Source organism: Phalaenopsis equestris, unplaced genomic scaffold (genome assembly GCF_001263595.1).
Source record: "Phalaenopsis equestris unplaced genomic scaffold, ASM126359v1 Scaffold000974, whole genome shotgun sequence".
In the NCBI taxonomy this organism is placed as follows: Eukaryota; Viridiplantae; Streptophyta; class Magnoliopsida; order Asparagales; family Orchidaceae; genus Phalaenopsis; species Phalaenopsis equestris.
The window spans coordinates 23,260-41,571 of record NW_018165413.1 but is presented as its reverse complement, the minus strand read 5'-3'; the positions used below and the strand labels follow the sequence as shown (position 1 = coordinate 41,571).

At 35.4% G+C, this 18,312-nt stretch overlaps 1 protein-coding gene across 4 annotated transcripts in view; it reads left to right on the top strand.

Moving 5' to 3' along the window:
* LOC110032579 (BTB/POZ domain-containing protein At3g05675) overlaps positions 1 to 13,813 on the top strand; it is a 38,930-nt gene extending 25,117 nt beyond the window's left edge. For all 4 annotated transcript variants that reach the window (XM_020736246.1, XM_020736245.1, XM_020736244.1 and 1 more), the window contains 2 exons: positions 11,692 to 11,798; positions 12,327 to 13,813. In XM_020736246.1, the coding sequence (XP_020591905.1) occupies positions 12,344 to 13,621 (1,278 nt within the window). In that variant the 5' untranslated portion in view covers positions 11,692 to 11,798; positions 12,327 to 12,343 and the 3' untranslated portion in view covers positions 13,622 to 13,813. The remainder of the gene's footprint in view (positions 1 to 11,691; positions 11,799 to 12,326) is intronic.
* Positions 13,814 to 18,312: the final 4,499 nt, after the last annotated feature.

Genomic DNA, 18,312 nt, shown 5'->3' with positions numbered 1-18,312 from the left:
TTACCTGTCGACAAAGGACGATATCAGCGGCTTGTTGGAAGACTTATTTACTTATCCCACACCAGACTAGACATATGTTTTTCAGTAAATACAGTAAGTCAATTCATGAACTGTCCTACTGAGGAACACATGAGAACTGTCAACCGTATCTTAAGATACTTAAAGATGACACCTGAGAAAGGATTATTATTCAAAAGGAATGATAGTCAAAAGGTAGAAGTCTTTACTGATGCTGACTGGGCAGGAGATATATCTACCCGACGATCAACCTCTGGGTATTGCTCTTATATATGCGACAATCTAGTGACATGGAGAAGCAAGAAGCAATCGGTGGTATCTCGGAGTAGTGCAGAAGCAGAATACAGAGCACTGACGCTTGATATCTATGAAGGAATGTGGATAAAAAAATTTCTCAAGGAGCTTGAAATTATGGGAGAAAATTCTATCAAGATGTTCTGTGACAATCAAGCAGCAATCAGTATCGCAAAGAATTCTGATCATCATGACCGAATGAAATACATTGAGATTAATTAGAACTTCATTTCAGAGAAGGTGGAAAATGGAATCATTGAATTGGTCTATACTCCTAGAGACCACATTGAGATTGATTAGAACTTCATTTTAGAGAAGGTGGACAATGGAATCATTGAATTGGTCTATACTCCTAGAGACCAAACCGCAGACATTCTCACCAAGGCTCTTCCCGAGTCAAGTTTTGATGAGCTAACCAACAAGTTGGGCATGTACAATCTGTACAACCCATCTTGAGAGGGAGTATGGAATTGCACTCCTTATTATTTACTTTAATTCTATTTAGTACTTGTTATATTTAGTCATAGTATAAAAATGGTAATTCCTTAATTATAGGTATTTATGTTTATTCCGTAATTATAGGAATTACTTAATTGTAGGAAGATTTCTTTCCTCTTTCTATTTCTTGTACTCACCTATTTATATGTGAATTATCTATGTATTCATTGAGAAAAATGATTATTCAAAATTCACAGGATTCATTATCCAAAATTGTACAACAAGAGCAAACTCCTCCGCTTATCATGTTGGTGGACAAACCAATACAATTTCAGTTGCCCACTCCTTATAAGGTTTGTACACATAAGACGAAAAAATGAAAGTGTCATGCAAGTGCTTAGCCTAAGGCCATTTTTATCTTTTGTATGTTAGAGAATAATTTAGTTTTTTATATGTCTGAAGACAATTTAGTCTTTCATTATTATTATTGTGGGTTATAAATAGATTTATTTTGTTTAGGGTTAGGTTTATGCATGAGGTTGAGTCTTGTATCTTAGGTTTATGGTTTGGGAGAGATTTCCTACCTCTTGTAGGAATTTTGAGAGATTGCCTATTTCTCAAATTGTTGGCGCTTATCTTTTGCATTCATGCGAGTTATTAGTATTGTTTGTATTGATTTTGGTGTTTGAGAAATAAAATTTGTGTTTGTCCTAATTTTTATGGAAAAAAAAGGATAATTTTGATCTCGAATCTTATCAAATGGTATTAGGGCATTCACTAGTTTCGTCACCTTCTACATTGAAATCGTGGGAAGGGATTGCAACTTATAGAGCTTCGAACCATCTTATACAGTCGGGATCGCGACATGCAGAGCTATACAATCGCTTGATCTGTCCGAAACAACCGTAATTGAGCTAGATGGGAAGCAACATCAGGATCACGACTTACAAATCTCATTCATGTAATGAAACAGTTGCGATCTAGCTACTCAAAAGCCGATGTGATTGACTAGAGCTAGCTGGAACTTCATCATTCGTAATACTGTTGTTGGGAAGCCCAAGGAATTCCGACATGTGCTGGGAAGCGATCATTGTGTGCCTGATCCGCATACCTGACGCTAGAAGTTGCACAATACTTCGTTTCTTTGATGGACACAACAATCACGATTAGAACCTGAAGAGAACGCTGGGGATCACAGCGAACAGAGAGCCAAACTGCCATCTTTCGCCATGTTGGGATCGCGCCTTCTTAAAGGTTTTGTGCGATACAACCTCAGAAAGAGCCGACGGGATTGCGACATACATTGCCCTAATTAGGCGCTACATTCACGATTCAACTAGTTTTGAAGCCTAAGACGGGATTGCTGCTACAGGACCAGTTTCCTATGACATAATCTTTTGATACAGTTGTGATAGGTGCTACCTATAAAGAGATCACGGAATTTCAGAGCATAAAAATTTTGCCTTTTGGGATCGAAAGATTTTTTGTAAGTAATGACAACAAAGAGGGTAGATAATTTGGAAAAGAAATTAGAGGGAGAGATGAGTCAAATCAGATCTGGGATGGAGGAAAGTTTCTCCACCTTAGGAGGAAGGTTTTTTTCATTGGGAAACTGATTTGAGGGCCAATTCGAGAGCTTGGAGGAGATGCTAAGGAAACTTATTGATATGCAATCTAAGACTTTACCGACGATTCAATTTGCAAACCCTGACCAAGAGGTCATTGGAGAATCCTTGGCTAAATCAAAAGAGAAAGAGGTTGAACAAGAGGAAACATGAGGAGGAAAGCATCCCATCTAAAAAATCCCCTCCCAAGACTCTGATTGAGGGTGGATTAGAGATTTTTTATGGAGGCGGTTGGGCTGAAATATGGAGAAGAGGTTTTGCAAATTATATGAACGAGCACAAAGAAGAAGAAGAGAAGCAAGGATGAGATATGACTCTGATCAGAGGAGGGAGTTTTACCCTCGATACATGGGGGGAGATAATGGAGAGAGAGCAAGTTGGCATGGTGATGCTAGAGTTAGGAAGTTGAATACGCCGAACTTTGGAGGGAAGACACATGGGCAAGTGTATTGGCTAAAGTGATATTTTTGCGGTGAATAGAATAAATGGTGAGAAAGTTATGACGGTAGGGTTAAGTTTGAAGGGGAAAATACTAGCATGGTTTCAATAGAGGGAGGCTTGATACTCGGTCCGCTCGTTGGAAGACGTTAAGAATATCTTGTTGGAACGTTTTTGAGCCATCTAAGGAGGCCTACACGGGCAATTCTTTGCATTGACTTAGGAAAGGACTGTCATGGAATATAGGAAGAGATTTGAGCTTTTGTTGGGACGGCTAAGGGGGATTTTTGAATCAGAATTGAAGAGAAATTTTATGAACGGCCTAAAGCCCGATGTACGGGCAACACTTCGACTATTGAGACCGTGAGGATTGAGGGAGTTGATTGAGCAAGCTCAGATGATGGAGGACAAAAACCAGATGGAGAAGGCCTGCAGGAGCGACACAGGTGGAGAGGCATACCAAATCGCTGCAACCACAACGATACCAAAAATTTAAATAGTGGAAGTCTAGTGGGAGGCTGCACGGGACATAAATTATGGGCCACGACCGGGAGCGACACTCGAGTTCCTTACAGAGATAGATTTAGGAGAAGCGAGCCAAAAAATTATTTTTTTGGTTTGATTAGAAGTTTACCTCATTATACCGTTGCAATGATCGAAATTTGCAAGTTTTGATAGTGCATGACGAGGAGGCTGAGATGAAGAAATAAAGGCAACTGTGATGGAGGAGAACACTCACTTTTTCCCATCTTGAGGATAATGTGTCTTTTGGGAGGGAGGGGTATTGTTACGCTGGTGCCTAGCTTAAGGACAATTTTGTCTTTTGCATGCCTGAGAGCAATTTAACCTTTTATTATTATTATTGCGGGTTATAAATTGGTTTATTATTTTAGGGTTAGGTTTATGCATGAGATGAGTTTTGTATTCTTGTTTTAGGGTTTAGGAGAGATTTCCTACTCTCAAATTGTAAAAATTGTTATATATCACCTACCTCTCAAGTTATAAGCACTTATCGTTTGTATTCGTGCGAGTTATTATTGTTTTATTTTTTTTATTTGATTTTCGGGAAATAAAATTTGTGTTTGGCCTAGTTTCTGCGAATAAGCATGACAATTTTGACATTGGATCGTATCATAATGCCAATGAACTCATTCCAAGACTTGCTAAAAGGAAACAAAGAAGAATTATTGATTTTCTTCTAAGAAAATGTTGCAATAAAGAGAAGAAAGAAAAAAAAAAATTGAAGCAATCTTACAACAAATGATGGGCATTGTACACCTAAGATTATCTTAAAAATGAAGTATCTTTGAAGGCTCTTAAGTTTCGGGAAAGAAGAATTCAGCCATCAGAAAGAATAAAATACTTTTTTCAATAGACTTACTTCAAAGATTAGGGCTTTGAGAATTTTTAGCAGGATGTTATATTTAGTTATCCATATGTGATTTCAGGGGTTTATATTGACTTGTTTTAATTCCCAAAAGTTCATATAAACGTTTTTAAAATTCCCATATTTAGATTTTTTTCCATCGACACAATGAAAAAAAAGATTCATGCAGCGGATCAGACTTAGTGGAAGAAAGGCTCTGTTGTTGCATGCAAGGTTTAAGTGACGTCGATGCTAATTGTCTCTCATGCTCTGGAATGACTAGTGCAATGGCAATTTAGCAATTTTCTTAAATTTTTTATTAACTTAATGACTATGGAAAATACTTATAACATATGCAATGATTTTCATAGTGGAATGAAAATTAGGTAATCTTGAACTTCTTATTAACCTTATAACTTAATGACTATAAAATATACTTATAACGTATTATAAATGATTTTGCAAGTAAAAATTATGGTGGATCCAATAGAAATAAAATTATAAGCTAATTTTGTAATTATAAAATAATTGTATATTTAAATATTTTTAATCTTAATTGAATCATAATTATCAGAATTAAAAAAAATTATTGATCAAAATGACTTGTTAATTTTTGCTAAAATCTATTCAACTAATTTACATAATTAATAGAATATTTAAATAAATAGTGTCATTTAGAATATTTTCTTAATAGATTCCTTGAAAACTTTAGGCCGAAGGAATAATTATTTTACAATATATAATGCTAAATTTTCTAATGGCTTTACTAAACTATGAATTACTTTTTAATTATTTTGATCTTCTTTTGAGTCTGTCCTAGGCTTCCTTAGTCATTGGATTATTCATCAATTATCTTGAATTTTATAGCTACGTCCATGCAATATTCTAATCATGAAATCATTTAACATACAATATTTCTTCAATCATCTATTTTTATTTCAAAATAAGTTCACATGTATCGTATGGGTCAATAATTTTTCTTCTTTGATGACAGATGTTTTGGCTAGTGATGAGGATGGATATGCAAAGTGATCTCTCTCTCCTAAACTTGATGCATGTGAATTATACTAATTATACACTTCCCTTAAATTATGTAGCTAAATTTCTCCTTAAATATATGCATGAATTTAAGTTTAGAAATTAACATCTGTATCTCTCATTCTTTTGACAACATTAGAAAAATGTCAAAATGAAGACAGTAAATAGATATGACATGCAAATAAGTAATTTAGATGTGAAGATCTAACATGCCTAATTTTCTTCTTAGTTCAGTAAAGTTTTCTTCAAGTGAAGATTTGTAATGACGCCAGCATTTTGAAATTAAATACTAATAAATTAATCATTAAAATTGTTTTTAGCAACATGATTCTTAGAAAAATGTTGTCTATTTTGAATGTGTTTATCTTTAAGTGTTCATTTAGATTCTTAAGTTATAACACTTGTATATCACACTAAACTATGTGATCTAACCAAATTCTTTAAGTGTTCATTTAGATTCTTAAGTTATAACAATTGTATATCACACTAAACTATGTGATCTAACCAAATTTTATAGTTTTCTATTATTGCCTTTACCAAAGTAACCATATAACACAGGTTCTTATGGTTGCATACTTAGCCTCTGTAGTGTGTAAAGGCGACATTTTTTTTTTCTACCAGAATAAGGTGCATGGAATACCACAAATCACTAGAAGTACCAATCTAATAATGAAAAATGCACTTTACTTTAGTAAAATGGGATTCCTTAGAGTTGATTAAAATTTTATTGTATGTACATACAACGAACAAGTCATTAAAGATACTTCATATTTAAAAATTTTAATGACTTATATTCAAGTCAGTAAAGATATGTATATTAAAGCTGTTACTTGTGTTCGAACTGAAGGAGGATTGACCAATTATTTTCCTAGTTCTGTTGGATTACATCATGAATCAACTTTAAGCCCATATCTTTTTGCTTTAGTTATGGATGGTCTTACTGGACATTTAAAGGAGGATATACCTTCGTGTATGCTTTTTGTTGATGATATCCTTCTCGTGGATAAGCGAGAGAAAAAACTAAAAAAAAACTTGAATTATGGAGGTCTACATTGGAGCTAAAGGCCTTCATTTGAGTAGAACTAAAACTGAATACATGGAATGTAATTTTAGTAGTAGTAGCTCTAGTGACAGAAGTGTAACTTTGGGTGATCAAATTATTAAAAGATGTAATATCTCGGGTCTGTTGTTCAAAATTTGAATATTTATCATCTCTCTTTTTTTATTTTTGGATAAAGAGGGTGGTAGTGCTCTAAATCATACTAAACCCATCAAAAGTTAAGAAAATATTTAATCTATTGTATTGGGTTTTATGACTTCGTTTCAATTCATAGAAAGTTTTTATTAATTTGTAAATACAGGAATTCAACAGTTTTAAGTCTTGCTGGTTGCTCCACAAGTACTTAGTCAATAACCTGATTCCAAAATGCACTTCTGACATTAATCCAAAAGGGGTTATAGTCCTTATAGCAAACAAATACAAGAAGCCACTTAATGATCTGTAGTCTTATTATGAGTACAAAGGATGCTTCTATATCCTCTCTACTTGTGAATACACTATGTGCCCAATGTAGTTTTATTTTTAGTAATACTTCTTAGGTCTTCGAAATTGTTCCTAAAGGCTTATTAGTTCCAATAACATTTTGATTATATTTCCTAGATACTAATTCCAAATAATTAAGAGATAATTGATTCTGATATATTTTATTTCTACAATCCAAACAGATTTTGATTTTGATATCTTTACGCGAAGTGATCGTCAGCGTCCCACGACATCATCGTTGACGTCTTTGCCTATTTAGGTCGACTTCTTTGACTATTTCTTACAATAAGATCTGCTTCTTGCGAATAGGCCTATGACTTATAGTGCTTCCTACAAAGGCATCCTCTTCTTCCTGCGAGTCTTCCTCCGCTTTGAACGGTGCCATCTGCATCGACTTTGCCTTCAATTTTGCCTCCACTTGCTTCATACGCCCTATCTGCACCAACAAGATTAGGGCATCGATGAAGCCGACGTGTTCTGCTTGGTCTGCATCCTCGGTTGTTGTGCTTTTCTTGGTTTCTATGTTTTGCTCTGTCTACGTCTTTTTCCTTGGATCGTTGGGATCAAATTTTTTTCTTTTATCTTGACGAGATCTTTGAACAGCGGGTTGGAGAGTTCTTTATGTTTGAGTGCTTTGCAAGTTTTCCCTTCAGTACTTATTGGCATCGATTATGGCTGGTGAACACAAACATCTTGTGATAGGTTTGGTTTTATCAGTGACTAAGATTTCATATGAAAAGTTGAATAACATCAACTATTTTTATTGGAATAAAACTGACTCTTTTTAATGAGTATTTCTCAAGAGAGGCAACTCATTGATAATCCTTCAGCCGAGATTGAGTTGAATTATTCTGAGTGGATGAGAGAGAATACTCAGCTTTTGATACAAATACGAAATTCTATCTAATATGATCAATCCAGACATCTTACTCATTGTGATTGTGTTAAAGATGCAATGATAAAATTTTTATTTGTGTTTTCTGGGAGAGAATATTTCTCGAATATTTGATGATGTAAAAAATTGTGTCATACCGAACAACGAGATCATTCACTTAACATGTATCACATGCACTTTAAATGTGTGTTTGAAGAGTTAAGCACACTATTGCCCTTTAGTACCCCGATGTTCGGATTCAACAGACTTAGAAAGAACAAATGACTATCATGATTTTTCTAGCTTACCTCAACTCTTATTATGAAGGTGTCAAAATCATAGATCTTTTCTAACCCTGGATTTACTATCATGAGGGAAGCCTATACTAGAGCATTGCGTATGATCCCAAGTTTTTATGCTCATCCATACAACAATATAGTGCTCTTGCTAGTCTAAAAAATACAAACATCAACAAACCTAAGTGTCAGGACAGTTACAGAAGTGGAACTCTGAATTTCGGAAATCATTGGTCTAAGGTAGTGTGTTATTACTCTCATAAATCAAATCATACGAATAGAACCTGTCAGAAGTTGCTCAAAAAGAACCAAAAGGGTTTTAAGTACAATTATCTCATATTGTCACTACTACCGAGGATTCTCCGAATCAGACTCTCTCAATCCTTATAGATGAATCATTCCAAGTTCATCAAATTTCAAGAAGCATCCAAGAAATTCCCATCAATCACTGCACTTGTTGAGTTTGGTAACAATGATATTTGTTTTCTTTTATCTTCCATACAATGGGTCATTGATTATGGTGCTACATATCACATGACAGGTAATCAAAAACTTTTTTCTAGCTTTCATTACCACCTTTCTTCCATCACTTTAGCAGATGGATCAACCTCTCTAAACTGAGACAATGAGGTAAATTGAGAATAGGCGTTAGAGTTAATTGGGGTGTAATATTGATGGATCTAACTCCTGTGTAGCACTCAAAAGGAGATCTAATTATAGGTAATGCTATTCTTAATTTGCCTCATTTTGCTTTTAATCTTATTTCTGTTAGTAAAATGACATGTGTTCTTAATTGTTGTTTCTTATTCATTCCTGATCATTGCCTGTTTCAGGATCTTATGACATAGAAGATTATTTTATATAGGACGAGAATTGGGGGCTGGGGTGGCGGGGGCTATACATTTTGGATAATGAGGCACCTCGACTCATAGATAAATCCAATGTACAATCTTACTCAAATTTCATAAAATCCTAAAGTTAGAACTAATTTTAAATGTATCATGTTTGATAATTGGAATGAATATTTTGATTAAGCTCCTTCCTCTTCCCTCCACAAAAAATGGCATCATCCATGAGTCATCTCTTGCTGATACTCTACAATAAAATGGTTTCACAAAGTGTATAATTTTGTTTCAACCATGTTAGATGAGTCATCTATCATTTAGAGTACTAATATCTATCTTCTGATATCTTCAGCCAAGAAACTAGCATTATACTATCATTTCCCCATTATAGGCCTTATTTGAGTTGTGGAAGGACGCCAACAATATAGGATTGGAATAGCTCTGACAATTATTCTCATGTGCACTGGAATGAGTAGTGGAATATCAGTATGGTAAACCTTTTTATTAACCTTATATCTTAAAGATTATGAAACTACTTATAATATATTGTTCTTGATTTGATTGAAAAAATTGTGATTGGATCTGATGGAAATAAAATATAAGCTAATTTAACAATTATAAAATAATTATATATTTCATAGTATTTTAGTCTGAATTAAGCATAGTTAACAAAAATGAAGATAATTATTGATCAAATTGTCTTGCAAATTTTTTTTCTTAAATTTATTTAACTAATACACATAAAATCTACAATTTTAAAGCAATTTTGGAGTAATTTATATTATTTTCTTAATGTTTTTCTAAAGAGAGCTTGAGCCAAGGAATACTCATTTAGTAAAATACAAACTAGATTTTCTAATGATTTTATTTTATTGTAAACTTCATTGTGATCTTCTTTATCATCTCTTGAGCTTGTTTTACGCTTCCCTTACTTCCATGGTCATTGAAATAGTCATCAATTGTCTTGAATCTTGCAACTATGTTCATGCAATCTTTCAGTCCTGAAATCACAACAGAGAATATTAGCATCTTTGATCATATGCTTGTTGTCATTAAAATAAATTCACATACATAATGGGCTCATAGGATTAACACACATTAGTCGAAGTCATGCAAATTTCAAAGACACAAATGACAAGGGGAACTCACTCTCTTCACTCTCAGTAGAATGTCCAAAGGATTTTTTACCTACATGTTCTGGAGCATTTAGATCGATAATTTCATGCTACGAAACCTGTATTGGTAAAGTTCATTCAGAGAATTATCCATGGTTTTAACAGTCTCCCTGTCAAAAGGTCACTTACATTTCATCAATTAGTAACATAGGTATGATATTAGAGGGCCAACTACAAATGAAATAGGTAAATTAATTCAACTTAACAGTTTTTGGGAACCCTACAGAAATTTCCTTTGTTTTTATAGGTTTTCTTTTCCCGCCTTGCTCTAGTTCCTCTTTCTTGATCATCATCTCACTCTCTTCACCAGATAATTCTTTCACCGTTACTTTTTTTCTCAGAGCACGCTGACAAAATAAAGGTAATTATGCTTTTATCAAGATTTAACTTGACTTAAAATGGAATATCAATAAGAAAAGGCAAATTCCTTAATAACAAAGTTAATGTAGAGAATGTAAGTTAAATATTCATGTGTTTTTAATGGATCTTTAAAGGAATTTGATATCATATCGAAAGAATTAAGTTGGCAGGAATTAATGCTAAATATTTTATGCAAAGCATGCACAGAGAATTTACAGGCACAACAGGGGGGAAACAAATAGTCTAACTCGTTGTTGTAGTTAAAAAATAAAGAAAAAAAATCGTTGCTGTGGTTAAAACTATTTGAAGTACATGAATAGACCAAAATTTTAACCAAATGGTGACCAAAATTTTAACCAAATGGTGTATTGAATAGGACTAGTTTATAGTAATATTTCTTTTCCTGCTTGCCTATCAATCCTTTCCTCTTATTATCATATTTCAAGTTTCAATCATTTAGTTCTCTATTACTTGTACTAAAAACGTTCAGAGAATTAAATTAAAGTTTTTTTTTTCTTTTCAATTGTTTGAGTTCTTCATGTATTTTAATAGTTTTTTGTCTGTGGCTTTCATATATTTTCGATGATGATGAACTTATTATTTTGGAATAATACTGATATTATCACTTTAATGGTGAACTGATTTTATGAAGTTGAAATTGCTTGCTTTGTCAGAGGTTAGGAAAAAATTGAATTGCAAAATTTAAATATAATTATCTGTAAAAGAGTTAAAATTTGTCGTAGATTTGTTATTTCAAGAAATAAGTCTTTAGTACCAACAACAGTTATCTCAAGCAAGGATCAAAATGATTCGAGAGTTTGAGATCTGTACTTTTGTGTCCTCTTCAAGAATATCTTTTAGCTCTGCCTCAGCCCATTCATTTCTATTATGCAGATGGGGTAAATACAAACTTGCTTTCATTTTACTGTTCATGCAGATGACCTTAAGTTCAAATCGATGATGCTAGCACTTTCATTTGACTTCAATGGTCATTAGACTTCCAATGTTTTGTCAGAAAAAAGAAAATAAAAAAAGACTTTGCTAATGTTTGCTATATAATTTATTTTATTGAATTTGAACGTGTTTCTGCTTCAGTTTCTTATGAATTTTTGGACTGTTTATGTGCATTACTTGAGCATGCATTCTGATGCCAACATGCATTTCTTCGTACAATGTAATGCCCATCTTATTGATGCAGTCTTATTTCTGAATAATGTTTTATTCAAATAAAACCTCTTCTTAGAATAATATAAGGGTATTTTAGTTATTGCTTTTCTTCATATATAATTTAAATTTCATTCCTTGAGAATCTATTTTCTCATTAATTTAACACTTGTTGCATCCTTATTGCATTCTTGAGCTTTGATTTTGTCGATTTCAGCTTTGCTGCAGCTGAAAAAATATTATAGCTCAAAGCAGCCTGGTGATGGACTAGCCTCTAAACAGCACATTCTGTATCTTGGCTCTGCGCAGGTGGTTTTGACTCTCGTAAGTGGAATATGGGTAATTGAGCATATAATATATTCCCTATTTTCAAGTAACTGTGAGTCGCAGCATTTATGTTTCATATTGTTTTGCAAAACTGTAAGCTTTTTTTGCAATTTTACCCTTACATTTATGAATGCCTTCATTCTGTATGCTACTTGCAATGATTTTATGCTCTTTAAGTGTACCTCTATACCGTGTTACTTTTTTAATTAACAGCAAACATATATTACACTTTTTCCATCTATTGCATCAACGTTCAAGCTCCTTTGATTAGGTTATATATGATTAAACAATGGTTTTTTAAATTAGTTCTTCAAATTGATTCCTCTAAGGTAACTAACCAAAAAAGACTTGATAAAAAATCAGAGAAGGCTTGAAAAACTAGATATATTCCATCTTTTACTCTTAGTTCTTCATGCTCAAACACTTCCTAGTATGAATACTCTTCCTTAGGGGCCTCAGCCCCCCCTTCTTCCCCCAGACTTTTTGAATAGCCATGATTCTTATTTTTTCATCCTCTGAATTCAGGAGCGAACCATTGATCAATGGTTGCATTAACGATTGGTGATCGTGCAACAAGTGACATTGTTGTCAGGCTAAGGACACATGAAGGTCGGGATGATTGGTTCTACTGCCATTCTAATATTCTCATAGAAAAGAGCAAGTACTTTGCTGAGCGTCTCTCTGAGGATTGGCCTACATGCCAGATAATTGATTCTCGTAACTGTGTAGAAGTCTACTGCCAAGAATTGGATTTTAACTTTCACGTGACTGCCCTTCGCTTGCTTTATATGAAAGGGCCTTTGAAATGGCATGGAGTAAGAAATGCGCTTGGCGTCCTCCAAGTTGCCATCCATCTTGGTTGTCATCAAATGGCAAGTGATTGCATGGAGTATCTAGAAGCCGTTCCATGGGAGGAGGCTGAGGAAGAGGAGATTTTAAAGACAATTCCAAACCTAGGAGAACAGTACAAAGGCATTTTATCTCGCCTTCAACCAGTTTGCGATACTTCACTTATTAGGATTTTCATCTTTGCAATCCGATTCGCGACTTCATCGCCCCCTATATCCATGCGGGAACTGAAAACTTCTGCTCAGGAGCAGCTGGAGTACTTGCTCACTGAGGACGATGACCCCCCTCTTTTTGCCTTGGATGATGAGTTCATAAGGTCAATTGTGAAGGATTGCATTAAGAGCTTGTTGTCCAGATTTGACAGTTTAATTGAATCTATGTTGACTGGATCAGTTGATACTGTCTTGGAGAGAAAAGCCCATGAATTTTGGTCGCATCTATGCGATATGTCGTGGATTTGTCAGATACTTGGCAAGATAGAAATGATGAAGGATTTGGTGCATTACTGGTTGGAGACATCTGCAAACATACTTAGAGCATTTGAGCTCGTGAAATCGGTTTCTGACGACATGGACGTTGAATTAAAATTAGTTGAGGTGGTTTCCAAGGTGCTGGAGGCCATTGGATTTGGTAATGCCGTTGTTCCTACCATGGGCAGGATTAGCATGGTGAAGCTTTGGCTTCCTTTTGTGCAGGGAGTGAGGGCTTCGATAGAGCAGGATAAAATCAGAAGTGAAGAAGACTCACCAGCTAAGTTGGATGGTGAGATTTGGCAGGGAATGGAATCAGCATTTGTTTCAATTATTCTCACTTTACCATCATCAGATCAAGCGGCTATTTTATCAGATTGGTTAAGATCTGAATATGCTGGGTATCCGGATCTAACTGAGGCTTTTGAACTCTGGTGTTACAGGAGCAAGGTTGCCAGAAGAAGACTTGCTAATTTAGGTAACCCTGGTAATGGTTCTTAAGTTGTCCTTGTTTGATGGAGGATGAAGATGTGAAGAGTGTTGTGTTGAGAATTGTGTTATGATCTCTTAGTTGCAGGATTTCGTCATGCATCAATTCATTAGAACAAACACAGAATATTAAAAGTTGCAGTAAAAATGAAGTTTGGACTAATTTTTTAACAACCTTAAGGTAATGTGGTAATTTGAACTTAATTATGCACTTAATAAGTGACTAACAATTGATCAAGACAAGCCTTTGAAATTCAATAATTTGCAAAATAGAATAAATCAAGACTAATTTCTGTTCAAGCTCAAGGTGAAGCTTGCTATTTTTCCGGTTGTGCTATTGGAAGAGCCTATATTGCATTAAATCTCCTAGGGTTTGTAAAACCCTTCAAAGAGTTCGTGGTGTTAGTCATTCAATAGTTTTGTGTCAGTTTTATCATGATTTTACAAATAATTTAGTAGATATATATATTTTAAACATGACGCTGTTCCGCCGCTCTGCTAGGGTTTCGCCCCATGGCGAACCCTAGCGTCTTTCGGCTTTGGGATTTACTCGTGTCGATTCGTCTCACATCGTCTGCTTCCATTCGCGTTGGCTTGCGTTTGCGTTAGCATCTCGTCTGGCGGCAGTGTTGCGGTCGTCTTCGTGCCTGCGTCTCGTTTGCGACAGAGCCGCTTGACAGCTTTTGCCTGTGTCTCTTCTGCGACAGAGCCGCTTGACACGTTCCTGCTTTTGCTGCATCTCGTCTGCTGCAGACCCGCTCGACCGCTCGACACCTTCCTGCTTCTGCTGCGTCTCCTCTGTGACAGAGCCGCCCGGTCTGCTCAACTATGCCTCTGCCGTCTGCGATAAAGCCGTTCGACACTTGTGCAGCTTCTCTCTATGCTACAGGTTGGCACTGGCTGCGGTAATGGCCTCAGGGCTTTCCTTCGCCGCCGCCCTCGCCGGTGATAACCCCGCCAAACCCTTCTATGCTACAGTGGTTCACAAACACAGCTCTCATTTTCATCTCGCAGATAGTGCGGTATTCCCGCAGATTTACCATGATTATGTTGCAGGAAATAACGATTGCAATCTTATAAAACAAGTAAAGAAAAAAGCGAACAAACCAGTAATTTTGTTTTATGACGCTGAAATTTCAACTCGTGCAGGAAAATACAAATTTACACTAGTTGGAAAGTTCCAATTACGTTGCCCTAAGATGGACATCAGGAAGGTTTTTGAAGATTTCAAACTGGTTGGGGATTAATAGGTGAGTCATTTCGATGGAAGACATGTTATGATACAGCTGAGCACAAAAGATGATTACACGAGGATTTTCTCAAAAAAATTCATCACAATTGAGGGCAAACATATGAAATTGCTTAAATGGACCCCTAATTTTAATTCCAGTCAAGAACCCCCAATTGCACCTATCTGGTTCTCATTACCTGAACTCAAGCTTCATTCTTTGACTAATCTATCTTATATGCATTTGGGACTATCCTTGGAAAACCTTTGCAGGTAGACTTACCTACAGTTCATTTCTCAAGGGCTTCTATTGCAAAGATTTTGATTGAGCGAGATAATACACTGCCAGATGTAGAAGAAGTCTGACTTGGATCTACTCACAATGGTTATTGACAAAAAATCATTATGGAACAAAAACCATGCTAATGCAAGTACTGCAAGATGTTTGGATACCCGCAGGAGAAATGTTTCAGATTGCACCCACAATATAGTCAAAAGCAGGAACACACTATTAGTGCACCCCATGTGCCTGAACGCGCTCCCAACAAACTTGATGACTGCCGACCTGTGGAGGGAATCACCACAAGGCAGGAGTTGGTGTCTGCCCCTGGGATCCCTTCTGCTGACCATACTACAACGGATAATATTCGAACTGAAAATCAGGATAATCCCACAACTCCTATTCAGGAAGCATCAGGTGCAGAGGTAACAATTTACACTTCACATACACTAGAACCTATCACGGTGGCAACGACTGTCTTTCCTCCTACTGTGGTGCTAACATCAAATCAGATCAATGATCACATGAGTCTGTCTTTAGATGAAGAATGACAGGTTTACACTTCTTGGCGGAAGAAGAAGACTGGGGGCTCACTCCAACTTGAAAACTTAATTGATGATACTTTGATGACTCCTGACAATGACACGACACTTCAAAGTTTTTTATCTGGTTCCGCTCCTAAAACTAGAGGAAGAGGCAGGACTAAACTAGCTCGTCCCTAGCCACTTGTTTTCTGCATGTTTTAAATTTTTTTGAGTTTATCTGTTTTACAGTTTATTGAGTCTATCTGTATCTTTTTATTGGGGTATTACTGTACTTGTATCGTATGGTAGGGTGCCTCTTTTGGGCCCTTCTCATACAACCTTTATGTATACTTTTCTATTTCAATAAAATCAGCCCTTGGGCTTTTCATAAAAAAAAAAAATATGTTATTTATCTTAACAAGCAGTAATCTCATCCATAATGATTTGTTTCAGCTAGTTTATCGTATAAAAAGATAAGCAAAAGTGAAGTATTTCAACTACAGTCCTCCGTCTGAAAAAATAATAATAAAAAAATTCCCAAAAAAGGTGGACGAAGCTATAATAGCTGAAGTTCCTCTTTCAAAAATAGTTGACACTACCAGAAGCTTTAATGTGCCTTCATAATATATATATATATATATATTTGTAAAACTACAAGCTCTACATGAAAGTTCATCTTGAGTGTTTTTCTCATTCTTTTTTTATTTATATTGTAACCATGGTTAAAACTGTAGAACTTACCATTCTTTTTCTTTATTAATATGAGATAATCTCTCCTAAGAGTTCGATGTAGCCTATGATGTATTGATGTGATTACGGTTTTTCTTTAAGCATTGGCGTTTCTTTTATCTTGCATGCTCTACATATCTTTTTTATGATTTTGATCATTTAATTAACTGTTTGGCCAACAATTGTTAGATTAGTGTGTCTATTTATAACTGAGAGGTGAAAAATAGACTTAACTTGAACCAACGTGCATAGTGGTGGATCATAATTTAGAGCTAATTGTGATGAACACATGTAATCCCTTTTGAGATTATGAGAGTATTGTTCACATCTCCTTGCATTGAACCTATTATGGCAAGGTAAGTAGATTGATTAAGAAAATGCAGACACCCCAGGCTTGCAAGAGCAAGGAAGAGACCACATCTGATGTAACTATAATTGCTAAAGATGAACCTCTTTGTTTGAAATGAAACCGCCAAAGTCAATCATTATAAGTGAAACTTAATACCTAGGTTTTAACTCTATTAATTATCTCTAACCTCAACTCTGTTTTGACAGTTCACATAATAACTTATATACATATATATTTTTTTCTTATGTTGTAATCATTGTGGGATATACTTGTACATGTGTTTTATTAATTGATCTAATTGTGTTCTCTTATGCAAGGCCTTACAGCACACCCCACACATCTGATCAGTAGTAACAAATAGATATTATTGAGGATTGTATTGCCAATGTCAATACTAAATCTATTTGTTATTACTTTGGGTAATATTTTATTTTATTCTAATTTTGACTGCAAGGATAAGATTATAAATATTTAATTTTGTGCTAAATGAGGTCAATACTCCATACGATTGTCAGGAGATGTTCAAGGACCTTCTGCGAAAATGCCTGGACCATAAAATGATAAAGTGTATGGAGGTCCAAATCTTTGATAATGAGTTGGCTGAGCTACCTTGAACATTAATTGATGCAGCAATAAGAGGCATTTTTATGAGTAAGAAGTAAGCGGCAACATACAACCTATGGGAGAAATTTTCCTTGAATAATTGTATTTGGTTGAATGAGTGATACTTTCAAAGAAGCCAAAGTTGTCATTCAAGAGCTTGACCCATTTTCACCCGCACTTGATACCCGTATTGCTTCCTTACCCAGGAAATTGAGTTTATTCTCTATCAATGTAGTTCATGCATTGATACTTTGTTGTGAACATTGCACAAATGGCCACCATATAAAGAAGTGCCAGATTAACAGTCCGTTTGCACACTATGGGTCAAAGTGGGGGTTTTCATTGCATTATGGTGTATATAAAAAAGATTATTGGGGAAGGCCTAAATATGGAGAGGCTTAGCTCACTATCTCTCTACACTTTTGGAGTTTCAATCCCCTCTACTCTCATCTTCTCTCAACATTTCAACCAGATATCATGTTATCATAGAGATCTAAGAGTACGTCCACCTTGATTCAACCATACTCTTTTAATTGAGCCATCTCCATAATATAATATTGTCTTCTTGATTATACTTAATTTATTTCATTCAATCATGATTTTTTGATTGAGTCATTATTTGAGTGTAGTTATGCTCTATTGATTATATTGTTTCTCTAGCCTAATCATTTATCTATATATGTATTTATGAAAAAAAAAAGAGAAAAAAAAAGACGTCGTCTCCCACGCTCGGTCCTGCTAGGGTTTCGACCCATATCGAACCCTAGCAACCCTTACTGCAAGATCTTTTCTCAGGCGTCGAAGCCGACATCGTCGTCCCTCTCCTTCGTCGTCGTCTCTCCTCTCCGTCATCATCGCCTCTCCTCTCCCGTCGTCATCCTCTCCGTCGTCATCGTCTCTCCTCTCGCGTCTCGTCGTCTCTGTTTTCGTCGTCGTCTCTCCTCTCCGTCATCATCGTCTCTCCTCTCGCGTCTCGTCGTCTCTGTTCGA